Source organism: Lithobates pipiens, unplaced genomic scaffold (assembly GCF_037356315.1).
Source record: "Lithobates pipiens isolate NorthernLeopardFrog02 unplaced genomic scaffold, aLitPip1_a1.2 Scaffold_10, whole genome shotgun sequence".
Taxonomy (NCBI): Eukaryota; Metazoa; Chordata; class Amphibia; order Anura; family Ranidae; genus Lithobates; species Lithobates pipiens.
Genome location: NW_027507686.1, coordinates 174,559,161 through 174,576,864, shown reverse-complemented (window position 1 = coordinate 174,576,864; position 17,704 = coordinate 174,559,161). Strand labels below are relative to the sequence as shown.

Genomic DNA, 17,704 nt, shown 5'->3' with positions numbered 1-17,704 from the left:
CAAGGATATTAAGCAATTTAAACCCCCCCCCCCCCCCGAAAGATATTTTTATATAAAAAAGAATGGATCTTTCAGGTGCCGCATTGTGTAAACTTTAAAATACACTTATATTTCATAGAAAATATAAAGCTGAGCATATTAAACCATTTAAATCTGTGTCACACAAAGGTATGTTCCATATACACGGAGTATGATGTGGATTTGCTCAATCAACAATACAAAATGTTGGATTGTTTTTTGAACAAATGCACATTATATTACATGTAGTACCACTGTGAAAGAAATAATTCTTGTAGGTATTTGGAACACTGTGACAGGGGGCTTTTAAACTTTAAAATATGCTAGCTTTTATATAAAAATTTGTTTTAACGGGTTACACTGTGCAGCAGCTGAAAAGCCATTCTTTTTGATATACAAAAATCATTATAGTTCATTGAGGATGTGGTGCTGCTTTGTTGTTTTCAGCCCAACTAACCCAGATATTCTCTATTGCTATTAGTCCCTTGAATAACCCTGGCAATGAAGATGTAGAAATTTGCTAGCGCAGGCATTTCCAGCTTTTTGTTTTTATGCCATTGCCATGACATAAAAATTATAATGTTTAGATGATTTTATTACTATAATATAGCTGGCGGTGGAGGCATATAAATGTCCTTCCTCAGTAACATTCAACTTTCATTTTACGCCATGACCATTAGACAGAGTGATCCTTCACCAGTCACAGGATACAACCACAGTCTCTTGTCTATGACTATCAGTAGTAAACACACCCATGTGATGTGATTGAATCTTTATAAGAGCTATAAGTTATAAAGTTTAAACTATAATGTATAAAGTGTAAACTACAACGTTTAAAAAATATGTATGCCACTGTTTTTCTTCTCAGCTTTTTTTTTGGTGTAGAAACATTGCACTTTTTCTAATCTTCATTGTTTAATGATGGATCCATTACTCAGAAATTGCTATGGAAGCAATTCTGAATAATGTATGTTTCTGAAAATTCTAACCCCAAGCATAAATAAATGCAATTTATGTTATTATCATTGACATACATTATTAATCATTGCATGCTCACCCCTTCAGATGAAAACATCATTTAACATTCATTAAAATATTTTGATATTTTTCTCCATTTATGTTTATTATTTATCCATATTCCTCACAAAACAATTTAGGAAAGAGATTCTTGAGGGTATTTGACAATATTACCAATGACATAGTCCATTGTACACTTGTCTCTATTACTAAAGCTAGCCATTGATGATGCAATTTTTTTTGTATTGCAACCATGGGTTGCAGGAAGAAAATTGCTCAATTTCCCTATCAACACAGCCATTGGCTTCCGCAAACCCATTGTGTTCTCTCTGGGTGGGGAGCCGTCCCTGCCGGGACAACACAATTAATATTGTTAGCGGCTATAGCTGCTGGCAATAATTGCATTTAAAGATCAATGGGTCAACGTGAGTACAATCAGCCTGCCCGTACATGGTTAGAATCTCAGCCAGATCATGAAAGTAAACAGGAAAAGCTGTTGATTGGCTTTTCCTTACTCGCTCTTGACAGATGCGAGTAGAGGAGAGCAGATCGGCAGCTCTCCTGAAAGGGGGGGTTTGCGCTGATGGTTTATTAGCGCAGTCCCCCTCGGATGCCGCCACTGGACCATCAGTGAAGCTGCCAAGACCACCAGGGAAGTGGGCAACATGGGGATGGCTAGGTATGTACCCCATGGCCATCCACATGTGCCCAATGTGCCCAATCTGTGCTAATCAGTGTCCACAAATGGGCACTGACTGGCACCATAAAGTAACAGACAGTGACTAATGCCCAGCAATGCCACTCATCAGTGTCATCAGTGTCACCCATCAGTGTCCATCAGTGCCACCTATCAGTGCCCATCAGTGCCCACCTATCAGTGCCCATCCATGCCCATATGTGCCACCTATCAGTGCTACCCATAAGTACCCACCAGTGCCACCCATAAGTACCCATCGGTGCCGCCTATGAGTGACCATCAGTGTTACCTATGTGTGCCCATCAGTGCTGCATACCAGTGCCACCTATCAGTGCCCATCGGTGCCACCTATCAGTGCCCATCAGTGCTGCCTATCAGTGCCCATCATCAGTGCCACCTCATCAGTGCCACCTCATTGGTGCCACCTCATCGGTGCCCATCAGTGCCACCTTATCAGTATGCATCAGTGCAGCCATATCAGTGGCCGTCATTGAAGAAGAAAACGTACTTATTTACAAAAAATTTAACAGAAACAAAGAAAAACTTGTTTTTTTGCAAAATTTTCTGTATTTTTTTATTTGTTGTGCAAAAAATAAAAATCGCAGAGGCAATCAAATACCACCAAAAGAAAGCTCTATTTTTGGGAGCAAAATGATAAAAAAAATTGTCTGAAAAGGTGCCTAAGTGCCTGGTATTGAAGTAGTTAAATACAGCCGGTGTCACATTAAATGCAGCCTCTGCCCCACCAAATGTAGCCTCTGTACCACCAAATGCAGCCTCTGTCCCACCAAATGCAACTTGTGTTCCACCAAATGCAGCTTCTGTCTCACCGAATGCAGCTTTTGTTCCACCAAATATACCCTGTGTCCCACCAAATGTTTCCTCTGTCCCACCAAATGCAGCCTGTGTTCGACTAAATGCAGCCTCTGTCCCACCAAATGCAGCCTGTGTCATACCAAATGCAGCCTGTATTCCACCAAATGTAGCCTGTATCGTACCAAATGCAGCCTGTGTTCCACCAAATGCTGCCTGTGTCCCACCAAATGCAGCCCATAAGTACCCATCAGTGCCGCCTCTGAGTGCCCATCAGTGTTACCTATGAGTGCCCATCAGTGGCGCATACCAGTGCCACCTATCAGTGCCCATCAGTGCCACCTATCAGTGGCCATAGGTGCCGCCTATCAGTGCCCATCATCAGTGCCACTTCATTCGTGCCACCTCATCGGTGCCCATCAGTGAAGCCATATCAGTGCCTGTAATTGAAGAAGAAAACATACTTATTTACAAAAAATTTTACAGAAACAAATAAAAACTTGTTTATTTTTTTGCAAAATTTTCTGTATTTTTTTATTTGTTGCGCAAAAAATAAAAATTGCAGAGGTGATCAAACACCACCAAAAGAAAGCTCTATTTGTGGGAACAAAATGATAAAAAATTTGTTTGGGTACAATGTCACATGGCCGCACAATTGTCATTCAAATTGCAACATCGATGAAAGCTGAAAATTGACTTGGGCGGGAAGGTGTCTAAGTGCCTGGTACTGAAGTGGTTAATAAGGATTGTATACCAATTATGTTGGACTGATCTTCATTTGATCAGGATATCACTGTTATAGGCACTAAAGCACTTTATGATTCACGTTTGTGCAACATATATATAATCTTTAAAAGTTTGTTTATCATTTTAATTTTGTCTGTGGAATGTGACACTTAACACAGATTTTATCACCACAGCAATCAAAGGACTCTATATCATATTTTGCGATATATTTTTCTTTGTCAGTTTATCATGTTTAATTTTTTAGTTTCATTATTGCAATGTTGGCACTTTAAGATCATTGTTGGAATTAATATCAGGAGATAGCACAGCATAGTAATTTTAAATTTAGCCTGACAAATACTATAACACAAAATAAAATTCCTTTAACTAGTTGCTGACCGCCGGCCGTCAAATGACGGCCAGGCGGCGCACCTATTGCGGCGGGAGGCCGTCATATGACGGCCTCCCGTTTAAACAGGGAATGCGCGCGATCGAGCGCGCGCATCCCTGTTTCTTCGGTGGCGGCGTGTCACGGAGACACCGCTCGCCACCGAAGGGGGTGAACAGCCATTCGTTATGGCTGTTTACCACGTGATCGGCCGTGATGAAGTCACGGCCGATCACAGATGGTCACACCCCGAACGTGCACGGCGCATGCGCGCGATCGCGAGAGCGCTGCGCGTGCACGTCGGTGGCGGCGTGTTCCCCGGGAACACTGCTCGTCACCAACGCTGGTAAACAGCCATTGGCCGGCTGTTTACCCACGTGATCGGCTGTGATCCTTTCACAGCCGATCACAAAAATGTAAACAAACTGCGGTAACGGGATGTTACCGGGTTCTCCTCCTCACACACCGATCGTGTGTGAGGAGGAGATTGCGGTAACATCTCGTTACCGCATACAGTGTACACCAATCATACTGATTGCCCCCCCTCCCAATAAAGAGGACCTGTCACCACCCCTCATAGTACCTGTCAATCACAGTCCATCAGAGTACCTGTCACAGTCCATCAGAGTATTTGAGTACCTGTCACAGCACATCAGAGTACCCGAGTACCTGTCACAGCCCATCAGAGTACCTGTCAGCCCATCAGAGTACCCGAGTACCTGTAACAGTTCATCTGAGTACCCGAGTACCTGTCACAGCCCATCAGAGTACCCGAGTACCTGTCACAGCCCATCAGAGTACCCGAGTACCTGTCACGGCACATCAGAGTACCCGAGTACCTGTCACGGCACATCAGAGTACCCGAGTACCTGTCACGGCAGATCAGGGTACCCGAGTACCTGTCACGGCCCATCAGGGTACCGGAGTACCTGTCACGGCCCATCAGGGTACCCGAGTACCTGTCACGGCCCATCAGGGTACCCGAGTACCTGTCACAGTCCATTAGAGTACCGAGTACCTGTCACAGTCCATCAGGGTACCCGAGTACCTGTCACAGTCCATCAGGGTACCCGAGTACCTGTCACAGTCCATTAGAGTACTGAGTACCTGTCACAGTCCATTAGAGTACCCGAGTACCTGTCACAGTCCATTAGAGTACCGAGTACCTGTCACAGTCCATTAGAGTACCGAGTACCAGTCACAGCCCATCTGAGTACCCGAGTACCTGTTCCAGTCCATCTGTGTACCAGAGTACCTGTCACAGTCCATCTGAGTACCCGAGTACCTGTCACAGTCCATATGAGTACCTGTCACCGCCCTTCAGAGTACCAAAATACCAGTCACCAAACCATCAGAGTACCTGTCACCAGGCCATCAGAGTACCCGAGTACCTGTCACCAGGCCATCAGAGTACCCGAGTACCTGTCACCAGGCCATCAGAGTACCCGAGTACCTGTCACCAGGCCATCAGAGTACCCGAGTACCTGTCACCAGGCCATCAGAGTACCCGAGTACCTGCCACCAGGCCATCAGAGTACCCGAGTACCTGCCACCAGGCCATCAGAGTACCCGAGTACCAGCCACCAGACCATCAGAGTACCCGAGTACCTGTCACCAGACCATCAGAGTACCCGAGTACCTGTCACCAGACCATCAGAGTACCAAAGTACCTGTCACCAGGCCATCAGAGTACCCGAGTACCTGTCACCAGGCCATCAAAGTACCCGAGTACCTATTTGCAGCCCATGTCTCATAGAATATACGTTGGGGTGTTTGCTTTCCAAAATGGGGTCATTTTGTGGGTAATTTCACTGTCCTGGTGGTCCAGGACCTTCAAAAGTGTGATGGGTAGGAATGAAATGAGTCATTTATGCTCCTAGAACGCCTGAACGTACTACTTCAATGTTCGGCCTCTCTATGTGGCCAGGCTGTGTAAAAGTCCTACACATGTGATATCGCCATACTCGGGAGGAGTAGCAGAATGTATTTTGGGGTGTAATTTTTGCTATATACATGCTATGTGTTAGAAATATCTTATAAATTGACAATTTTGTGTAAAAAAAAAATGCGTTTTAATTTTTTTCCACATATTCCAAAAACTTCTGGAAAAAAATGAACCGTTCAAAAGACTCATTATGCCTCACAGATTATACGTTGGGGTGTTTGCTTTCCAAAATGGGGTAATTTTATCTGAAATTCCATTGTACTGGTACTCCAGGGCCTTCAAAAGTGTAATAGGTGGTTGAGAAATGAGATGCGTAATTTTTGCTCGTAGAACGTCTGAAGGTACTACATCAATGTTGGTGCTCTGTATGTGGCCAGGCTGTGTAAAAGTCTCACACATGTGGTATCGCCGTACTCGGGAAGAGTAGCAGAATGTATTTTGGGGTGTAATTTGTTGTATGCATATGCTGTGTGTGAGAAATAACCTGATAATATGACAATTTAGTAAAAAAAAAAAAAAATCTTCATTTTGCAAAGAATTGTGGGAAAAAATTACAACTTAAAAAAACTCACCATGCTACTTACTTAATACCTTGGGATGTCTACTTTGTAAAAAGGGGTCATTTGGGGGGTATTTGTACTTTCCTGACTTGTTAGTGTCTCAAGAAATGAGGTAGACCTGATGTACTGAAGGCCTGATCAGAAGTGATCAATTTTCAGTGATTGGCACCATAGTTTGTAGACTCTATAACTTTCACAAAGACCAAATAATATATACTAATGTGGGTTATTTTTACCAAAGATATGTAGCAGTATAAATTTTGGCCAAAATTTATGAAGAAAAATTACTAATTAGCAAAAATTTATGACAGAAACGAAGAAAAAGGCATTTTTTTCACAAAATTTATGTTTTTTTTTATTTATAGCACAAAAAATAAAAAACCCACTAGTGATTAAATACCACTAAAAAAAGCTCTATTTGTGTGGAAAAAAGGACGCAAGTTTCATATGGATACAGTGTAGGATGACTGAGTAATTGTCATTCAAACTGTGAGAGCGCTGAAAGCTGAAAATTGGTCTGGTCAGGAAGGGGGTGTATCTGCACTGTATTGAGGTGGTTAAGAAAGAAGAGCATACCTGACCCTAGTAATCCTGTACAGAAACTTTTACTTAAATTGAAAGTCCTATTGTGGCAGGAAATCATTCAAGTTGGTCACCTACACGTGCGAACTAGAAAGTGATTCTATAAGATGCATACTATGCACCACGTATGTAATAGTACATTTTTATAATAACAAGTTGTGCTGCTGGCTTTTTAGTGGGCTTTTTTTAGTGATAATTGTAGTCACAAATCTGTACAGAGATTTAAATCAAACTCAACTATTTATATTATCAAGACAGAGAAGTACATTTTTTATCAAAGCAGGTACAGGTACAACTTTTTTAAAACTCTCACAAATTAGAAATAAAACGAATTATTATTATTACATTTAGCAAAAACAAGATAAAATACTACAAGCATTCACTTACGCATCCCCATTCACCACTACAAAACCGCTTTGCAGTAGAATTACGACATCTTTGATAGTAACGGTGATCTTGTGTATGAATGGGTGATCACTGTCAGTTGACCGCTGAATGTGCACTGAGAATTCCTTATAAGCGTCCCGACAGTCTGAAGCTAAGTTGTAGCTACATTTCCCCTGAAATTGGTAATAGTCCCCATCAAATGTCTTGAAGTGAGAGTTTCCCCATGTACTGCAGACGTAGTGACCATGGTTGCGTAACCGTCCTGTTAATAGATGGTATGGGTGGTTATAACTGCTAATAGATAAACAAAGCTTGTAAACATTCAGTTTCAGGACAATAGAATTAGTGAAAAGTGGACATATCATGCAACAATCTCACGTTTGTGGCACCAACTGACAGCTCTTGTCTGACTTATCCTGGACAAACCTTCCATACATACGCCTATTCGGAAGATTCTAATAAAGAAGGCAATATCAGCTTTTTCTTCTCTATAAAAAGTTGCACATTAAATATGACCCTTTCACTATGTTTGGTACCATTTTATCAATTTTCTTGAGCATTTTGTTTGGTGAATCTGTTGTAAAGGTACTTTTTGTAGATCTTGACAATAACAGCACTTCCTGTTTCTAGCTGACAATGCTATGTCACTGCCTCACAATTAGCAGCACTTTGTCAGCCTGCTGAGTCCACTCCTTCAGTTTGCCACCGGAAGTTTATCAGATAATACCAAAGGCAAACTTAATGGATTGCACACCGGCTGACAATGCTGTGCCTAATTGCAAGGCAGTGGCTTACCACAGTCAGCCAACAACAGACAGTGCTGTTACTGGCAGGGTAACAAAAAAAACAATCTATTCAATGGATTAACAAAAAACTATTTACTTAAGAAACCTGTATACAGTGAGGCATGATGCCAAACATACTGAAAATTGCATTTTGAGTTTACAAACATCTAACTGCATTTTACCCTGTCTCTGTTAGAGCCTTAAAACAAAAATGCATCTTGTTTGACTTTTTCTTATATATACAAATTGCATATTCCATACGATTAACTGAAACTATTGTACATAGGCATCTTCCATAACCAAAACATGCATTAACGTGGTCTGCCCTCCCCCCATTAGGTCTATGGACAACTTACAGGAACATATAGGCTTCCATTGTAGACCTCATTATTAAATGATGCCTAGCTGTTTCAGACATCAGTACTTCCTGTGTCACTAACCCAGAACAAGCATGCAGAATAGGACAGTCGGGATGAAGTCAGAACTACTGATACTTCTAATACTGCATATTTTTTCCGGGTCAGTGCCTCAGAAAGTATTGAGTATCAGGCAGTGAGCTAGAAATCTCAGAAGGAGATGTCAACAATAGAAGCCTCCATACTTCTTAGTTACCGTTTTCTTTTAATTACATCTATTTATATAAAGATATATGAATATATAGGATTTAGAGATTATTACCAATCAATTATATTTTAATGAATGATGCATCATATTAATTTTCATGTACAGCGAGGATCCCAGAAAAAAAACAAGGGTCCATTTTCAGTTGAAATATAATATATTTTTATAGTTCTGGATAGAGTATGGGGTGGTTAGAACCCTTGTAAGGTTTATTTTTCTGCACAGCAGGAAGCAAGGCCACATGCACAAGGCAGCTGTCAAACACCTATTTTACATGCAGTTTACTTTTTTTGCGCTCCTAAACACCCCACTATGTTAGTCTATGTGTATATGCCTGAGGCAGGGGTGTTTAGGGGCAGAAATCTAAATGCACCAAAATCACATTCAGGAGAAGAGCTTTTAGGCAGAAAAAATGTCTGACATGCCTAAATGCACGTAAATGCTAGGCATATTTAGAGCTTGAACATTTATTAGATTAAATAGTCAGAATAAATGAATCTTCTGGCCAATAGAATGAATAAATGCCCAAATGCTTGATGTGCCTGTATGTGGTAAAACGTGCCTAAACGTGTTTGAAAAATGTGGCTTTAGGTGCATTTTTAACATCTGCTTTTCTCCTGCCAGGAGAAAGGCATTCAGAAAAGCCTAATGTGCATGAGACCTAGGAGGACATGTCTGCAGAGTGAGGAGAATTCTTCTCGTAGACAGTTCCCATCACTTTCTGGTCCAGTGACAATAGTCATCAGACATAGCAATAAAAAAACCACCAGGCACTCTACCCTCAGTTATTCCATCCAAAACTAAGCAAAACATTATTTGGCTTAGCATACACTTTAACAATTCTTACTTAGTATAGAAAACTATGCAAGAAAAACAATAATTCAACAAGATACATTTTAGAACCTTTTGCTCTTTGATTTCTCTTTATGTTCATCAGATCTTAACAATAAAACATATTTCTTACAAACATATCTTGGCATATTTTTGTTAGTCATATCAGCATTGTAATTGACAATTGATATTATGATCTTAAATAAAGTATTTCTCGTTTCAGGATTTTCTTTTTCATTTGTTATATAAATTACCAGGGTGTTAGAAAAAATCTGTGAAAATGTTTGCCTGACACTTAGCCCCTGTACACACGGTCAGACGTTCCGATGGAAAATGTCCGATTGGACCATGTTGTCGGATAATCCGACCATATGTGGGCTCCATCTGACTTTTCCGTCGGAATGTCCGACCAACAAAGCTTGAGAGCTAGATATACAATTTTAAGACAACATGATCTGATCCAACTTTGTCCGATCGTTTGTAGAGAATTCCGATCGGACAAAGTGCCACACACGCTCAGATCTAATTATGAGACCAAAGCTATTGGCTGCTAGCCTGAACATAGTCCCGTCGTAACGAAAAAATGTCATCGCGTTACGAACGATCGGATTTTCCTACAACTTGGTCCGACCATGTGTATGCAACACCAGTTTCGGATTTTGTGGTCGGAATTTCCAACCGTGTGTACAAGGGCTTACAGATGCTTATATATATATATATCTAGATCATTGACAAATAGTCACTTATCACAAGTGATGTTCTACTTGTATTGCTTGTAAAAATGATGGATTTTATGACCCAAATCTTTTAATGTCAGAAAATGTAAACCTCCAGAACATCCTAAATACAATTCTTTCAAAGTGAACATCACAAAATATTCCTATGTCTATCCCAGTCACTTTACATTCCACAATACTATACTTTTTTTTTTGCTATCACCTACTATTTTTTTAAATAAATTTCCTAGCCCATTGCAAATGATGGTCAAATAGAGGGTAGGTAAAAAAATTAAATTACCTGATCTTATAGAAAAGGCACATGAGAGAGCCAATGCCAGCCACAGCACCACCAAGCTGGCAGTCTTAAACCCCATTGTATGCCTCCGGGGCGATGCTCCTTCAGGAATATAAGGTACAGCTACCTCTTGGTATTTATAGGATTATTTGATGTGTTGTGACCTCACACCAGGTGAGGCAGGGAAAGGTTCAATCTTTACAATCAGAGTAAACAGAATTTTTCCTTATTATATTATACTGTCTGGGAGGGATGTTCTGAGAGATATTTACTACTTTAACCAAGTAACTGCTGGTCAGACTTTTGATACACATCAGTTTCAGAGAATGCCAATAGTTAATGTAATATCACATTTCCTAAATAAGTTACATACTAAAATAAGACATTTATTTCAACCCATGTAATATATCTTTTTGTTAGGGGAAACAATAAAGTCCTGTTTGGCCCTGTCTTATGTATGCAGTTGGTAAATTCCTTTATTTGAACATTTGTACTTATATTTTTAAATGATCATATAACCATTGCTTCTCATTTCGCAATTCCATATAGCCCTATGCTTTCTGTAAATTGCTATATGACTTTGTAGCACAATTTATTTGTACTACATTAAAAAAAAGGAAATAAACATAAATTTGACCTAAAAAAAGATTTTTGCAAACAAGCAGTGAAAGGGTGAAAGAACGTCCAGCGCATTTCACGTTAAACTAGCGCTTATTCACAGCAATTCACGCTCTGTGTTATCTGGTCTTTTACCCCTCCACTGCTTGTTTAACCACCTCAATACAGGGCACTTACACCCCCTTCCTGACCAGATCAATTTTCAGCTTTCAGCGCTCTCACAGTTTGAATGACAATTACTCAGTCATGCAACACTGTACCCATATGAAACTTGCGTCCGTTTTTCCACACAAATAGAGCTTTCTTTTAGTGGTATTTAATCACTAGTGGGTTTTTAATTTTTTTGTGCTATAAATAAAAAAAAACATACATTTTGTGAAAAAGTGCCTTTTTCTTTGTTTCTGTCATAACATTTTGCTAATTGGTAATTTTTGGTAATTTTTCTTCATAAATCTTTTCCAAAATTTATACTGCTACATATCTTTGGTAAAAAAAAACCACATTAATGTATATTATTTGGTCTTTGTGAAAGTTATAGAGTCTACAAACTATGGTGCAAATTACTGAAAATTGATCACATCTGATCAGGCTTTCAGTACATCAGGTGTATCTCAATTCTTGAGACACTAAGAGCCGGTTCACACAGGGGCGACAAGACTTCCAGGACGACTTTGTGAGGCAACTTGGAGATGACTTGAACACGACTTAGACACGACCTGGGGCGACTTACAATGCGACTTTCAGTCGCCCCAGGCCAGGCGACATTTGCCGTGGCCAATCAGAGAATGAGCTCTGAAGGGGGAACTCCACGCCAAATGTTTGCATGGGTTCCCACTCCGAGAGCACACCAGGCCCTTAGGTCTGGTATGGATTCTAAGGGGACCCCCTATGCCGAAAAAATGGCATGGGGGTCCCCCCAGATCCATTCCAGACCCTTATCCGAGCACGCTACCCGGCCGGCCAGGAAAGGGGGTGGGGACAAACGTGCGGCCCCCCACCCCAAAGCACCTTGTCCCTATGTTGATGAGGACAAGGGCCTCTTCCCGACAACCCTGGCCGTTGGTTGTCAGGGTCTGCGGGCGGGGGGCTTAATTTAATAAGGGGACCCCTGGATACCGGCCCCACCCTATGTGAATGAGTATGGGGTACAATGTACCCCTACCCATTCACCTGTGAAAAAAAGTAAAAAAAAACACAGCACAGGGTTAAAATAGTTTATTGCACAGCTCCGGGAGTCTTCCGTCTTCGGGGTTCTTCTCGCCGGACTTCTCCGCTATCTTCTGCTAGCTCTTTTACTAGCGGAGGAGCCAGGCTTTCTTCTTCACTGCCGCCCTCTTCTTCCGACTTCGGGGGTCTTGTCCCCCTCTTCGGTTCTTCTTGCTGGGCCACCGCTTCTTCTTCCAGCTCTTTTACTAGCGATGGCCCGGTCTTCTGTCGCCGCCTGGTACGGCTCAGGAGGGGGGGGGTCGCTCGCTTGTCCCCACCCCCTTTCCTGGCCGGCTGGTAGTGTGCTCGGATAAGGGTCTGGTATGGATCTGGGGGGGACCCCCATGCCATTTTTTTGCCGTAGGGGGTTCCCCTTAGAATCCATACCAGACCTAAGGGCCTGGTATGCTCTCGGAGGGGGAACCCACAGCAATTTTTTTTTCATAAATCAGAGCTAATAATTCTGTCAGCGTCGCCTCCGTATAGACGGAGATCCGACTTGGAGGAGACGTCCATTGAAATCAATGGGTACCAGTCGCCTACAAGTCGGATTGAAGTGGTACAGGAACCTCTTCTGAAGTCGGAGCGACTTTAGTAGCGTGCATTAAGATGGCTCTCATTCACTTACATTGATTTTTAAATGTTGTCCGACCTGAGGCGACTAGGGACGACCTGAAGTTGGATCTGAGTTGCCCCTGTGTGAACCGGCTCTAACAAGTCAGGAAAGTACAAATACCCCCCAAATTACCCCTTTTTAGAAAGTAGATATTCCAAGGTATTAAGTAAGTAGCATGGCAAGTTTTTTTGTTGTTAGTTTTTCCCACAGTTCTTTGCAAGATGAAGATTTTTCAATTTATAAGATATTTCTAACACATAGCATGTATATAGCAAAAATTACACCCAAAAACACATTCTGCTACTCCTATGGCGATTCCACATGTGTAGGACTTTTACACAGTCTGGCCCCATACAGAGGCCAAACATTGAAGTAGTACCTTCAGGCGTTCTAGGAGCATAAACGACACATCTCATTTCATTCCTACCCATCACACTTTTGAAGGTCCTGGAGCACCAGGTCAATGGAATTACCCCCAAAATGACCCCATTTTGGAAAACAAACACCCCAACGTATATTCTATGAGGCATGGGCTGCAAATAGGTACTCTGATGGGCTGCAGATAGGTACTCTGGTACTCTGATGGGCTGGTGACAAGTACTTGAGTACTCTGATGGCCTGGTGACAGGTACTCGGGGACTCTGATGGCCTGGTGACAGGTACTCGGTTACTCTGATGGCCTGGTGACAGGTTCTCTGATGGGCTGGTGACAGGTACTTGAGTACTCTGATGGCCTGGTGACAAGTACTTGAGTACTCTGATGGCCTGATGACAAGTACTCGGGTACTCTGATGGTCTGACGACAGGCACTGTGGTACTCCGGTGGCCTGGTGACAGGTACTCAGGTACTCTGATGGCCTGGTGACAGGTACTCAGGTACTCTGATGGCCTGGTGACAGGTTCTCTGATGGTCTGTTGACGGGTACTCAGTTACTCGGATGGACTGTGACAGGTACTCGGGTACTCTGATGGACTGTGACAGGTACTCGGGTACTCTGATGGGCTGTGACAGGTACTTGCGTACTCTGATGGACTTCGGGTACTCTGATGGACTGTGACAGGTACTCGGGTACTCTGATGGACTGTGAGTGACCGGTACTATAATGGGTCGTGACAGGTCCTCTTTATTGGGGGGGGGGGGCAATCAGTGTGCTTGATGTGTACTGTAAGCGGTAACGAGATGTTACCGCAATCTCCTCCTCACACACAATCGGTGTGTGAGGAGGAGAACCTGGTAACATATCGTTACCGCGGTTTGTTTACATTTAGTGATCGGCTGTGAAAGGATCACAGCCGATCACATGGGTAAACTGCCAGCCAATGGCTGTTTACCAGCGTCGGTGACAAGCAGTGTTCCAGAGAACACGCTGCCACTGACATGCAGCGCGCTCGCGCGCACACGCAGTGCACAGTGGGAGTGGAACCATCTGTGATGGCCGATCAATTGGTAAACAGCCATGCCCAATGGCTTTTCACCCCCCTCGGTGGCGAGCGGTGTCTCCATGACACGCCGCCACCGAAGGAACAGGGATGCGCTTGCACGATTGCGCGCATTCCCCATTTAAACGGGAGGATGTCATATGACGGCCCCCCACCACAATAGGTGCGCCGTCTGACCGTCACTTGACGGCCGGTGGTCAGCATCTAGTTAATGTCTTCTGTTTGGGTTTTTTGGACAGTGTTCAATAACAGTTGTACCAGTAGTACAGTTGTCCGGACTTCATTCTTTTGATTTTGATAACTGCTGTATGTATTAGAGTATTATTGAAAAAATGATATATAAACCCTGCATGAAAGATTGAAGACACACTACAGAAATGTCCTTTTTACTTTTTATCAGATTTACACCATTAACAAAATATGCATTATTTTCAAATTATACTATTTGTTTAACTCACTCATGCATGTTGATGTACAAGTACTGCAGGGTTTGCTGGGATATTGTGTGATACGTAGTATACGTGACTAATGAAGTGATGTTACAAGAACGCTTCCCAGCTGTCACTGCCTTGATGGACTTGTTCCAATTTCTGTACCAGAAAAAAAATTATTGCAAGCAAATGGAAGCATTTTGACTAAGTATGATCATATTTGAAGGGGGTTTTTGAGTAGTAAATGTTTCTGTTACCTACTATAAGATGGGGGTAGCACAGTGGTTACCACATTCATCTAGCAGCAAAAGGGTCTCTGATTTGAATCCCAACCACAACACTACATGCCTGGAGTTTACATATTCGCCCTGTGCCTGCATGGGTTTCCTCTCCCACTCTAAAGACATTCTGGCAGGTTAATTGGTTCCTGTCTAAATTGGCCCTAGTATGTGTATGTATGAATGTGAGTTAGGGACCTTAGATTGTTAGCTCCCTGAGGGTAGGGACTGATGTGAATGTAAAATGTATATGTAAAGCGCATAAATTGGCATTGCTATATAAGTACCTGAAATAAATAAAAACCTGTGACATAAGCCTTCCATAGCTGCCATGCTACTGGAGTAACTGGATACTGGAAGGATAACCAGTGAATGACACTGAGAATTTTCACATCAAGTTGGGATTTTTAAAGAAAGCCCAACTTTCTCCTACACTGAAGAAAATCATGAAGTGCCAAGTGCAATTGAGCTTCTGGATCAGTTGTCAACATGGAAGGGGTATGGAAGCAGGGACCATTGGAAAGGTAAACAGGGAAAGAGTTTAAATATTTTTCAGGTCTTACCTTACCTTACAACTGTAATTAACATACTCATTTAATAGTTACAATATCTTACAAAAGTAAGTGCACCCCTCACATTTTTTTTAATATTTTATAATATCTTTTCATCTGACAACACTGAAGAAATTACACTTTGCTACAATGTAAATTAGTGAGTGTACAGCTTGTATAACAGTGCAAATTTGCTGTTCCCTCAAAATAACTGAACACACAGCCATTAATGTCTAAACTGCTGGCAACAAAAGTGAGTACACCCCTAAGTGAAAATGTCCAAATTGGGTCCAATTAGCCATTTTCCCTCCCTGGTGTCATGTAATTTGTTAGTGTTACAAGGTCCCAGGTATAAATGGGGAGCAGGTGTGTTAAATTTGGTGTTATTCCTCTCACTTACACTGGTCACTGGAAGTTCAACATGGCACCTCATGGCAAAGAACTCTCTAAGGTTGGATTCACACCTATACAGTTTGGGTGCTTTTTGCATTTTGCAGATTTGCACTACAGTCCATTTAACATGATTTCATATGGAACACGTTCTGTAGTGCAAATCTGCAAAATGCAAAAAGCTCTAAAACTGCATAGGTGTGAATCCAGCCTAAGGATCTGAGAAAAAGAATTGTTGCTCTACATAAAGATGGCCTAGGCTACAAGACCCTGAAACCATACAGCGATTTAAAGCGGAGTCCCACCCATATAAAAGTCAGCAGCTACAAAAAGGGTAGCTGCTGACTTTTGTTAATCGGAAACTCACCTGTCCCGCGGTCCAGCGATGTGGCCAAACGAAGCTCCGTTCCTCTCCCACTCCTTTCTGTGGTGCCGCCATTGTCACTGTGGGCGCCCAGCTGTGGCTTCACAGCCGGACATGCACCCCCTCCGAGAGCATACCAGACCCTTAGGTCTGGTATGGATTCTAAGGGGAACCCCCGACGCCGAAAAAATGGCGTGGGGGTCCCCCCCAGATCCATACCAGACCCTTATCCGAGCACGCTACCCGGCCGGCCAGGAAAGGGGGTGGGTACAAGCGAGCGCCCCCCCCTCCTGAGCCGTACCAGGCCAGAGCCCTCAACATGGGGGGGTGCACCAAAAGCAACCACCCCAAAGCACCTTGTCCCCATGTTGATTAGGACAAGGGCCTCTTCCTGACAACCCTGGCCGTTGGTTGTCGGGGTCTGTGGGAGGGGGGCTTATCGGAATCCGGGAACCCCCTTTAATAAGGGGACCCCCGGATACCAGCCCCCCACCCTATGTGAATGAGTATGGGGTACAATGTACCCCTACCCATTCACCTTTGAAAAAAAGTAAAAAAAAACACAACACAGGGTTAAAATAGTTTATTGCACAGCTCCGGGGGTCTTCCATCTTCGGGGGTCTTCTCGCCGGACTTCTCCGCTATCTTCTGCTAGCTCTTTTACTAGCGGAGGAGCCCGGCTTTCTTCTTCGCCGCCGCCCTCTTCTTCCAACTTCGAGGGTCTCGTCCCCCTCTGCGGTTCTTCTTGCCGGGCCACCGCTTCTTCTTCCAGCTCTTTTAGTAGCGGTGGCGCGGTCTTCTGTCGCTGCCGTCGCCGCCGCCGCCGCTGCCGCTTCCATTCTTCTTCTTCTTCTGGAGATGTTGACTCGACGCTCTCTCCGGCCTCAATGCCAGGAACGCGATGCACGGGGACTTATATAGGGACAAGGGGCGGGTCACCGGTTGATGTCACATGGTGACCCCGCCCCCTTACGATGACACAGTCCCGGAGGATGCTGGGACTGTGACATCGTAAGGGGGCGGGGTCACCATGTGACATCAACCGATGACCCCGCCCCTTGTCCCTATATAAGTTGCCACGCACCGCGTTCCTGGCATTGAGGCCGGAGAGAGCATCGCGTCAACATCCCCAGAAGAAGAAGAAGAACGTAAGGCGGAAGCGGCGACAGCGGTAGTGGCGACAGCGGCAGTGGCGGCAGCGGCGGCCACAGTGGAGACTGCGGCGGCAACAGAAGACCGGGCCACCGCTAGTAAAAGAGCTGAAAGAAGAAGCGGTGGCCTGGCAAGAAGAAGCGAAGAGTGGGACATGACCCCCGAAGTCGGAAGAAGAGGGCGGTGGCAAAGAAGAAAGCCGGGCTCCTCCGCTAGTAAAAGAGCTAGCAGAAGATAGTGGAGGAGTGCGGCGAGAAGACCCCCGAAGACGGAA

At 43.4% G+C, this 17,704-nt stretch overlaps 1 protein-coding gene across 1 annotated transcript in view; it reads right to left on the bottom strand.

Annotated features, from left to right (window-relative positions):
• Positions 1-10,480, bottom strand: part of LOC143925921 (mucin-2-like) — a 230,350-nt gene extending 219,870 nt beyond the window's left edge. Inside the window, exons 1-2 of the mRNA XM_077450216.1 lie at positions 10,388-10,480; positions 7,134-7,395 (exon numbers count right to left, since the gene is read on the bottom strand). Coding sequence (XP_077306342.1) covers positions 7,134-7,395; positions 10,388-10,463 — 338 coding nt within the window. The 5' untranslated portion in view covers positions 10,464-10,480. The remainder of the gene's footprint in view (positions 1-7,133; positions 7,396-10,387) is intronic.
• Positions 10,481-17,704: the final 7,224 nt, after the last annotated feature.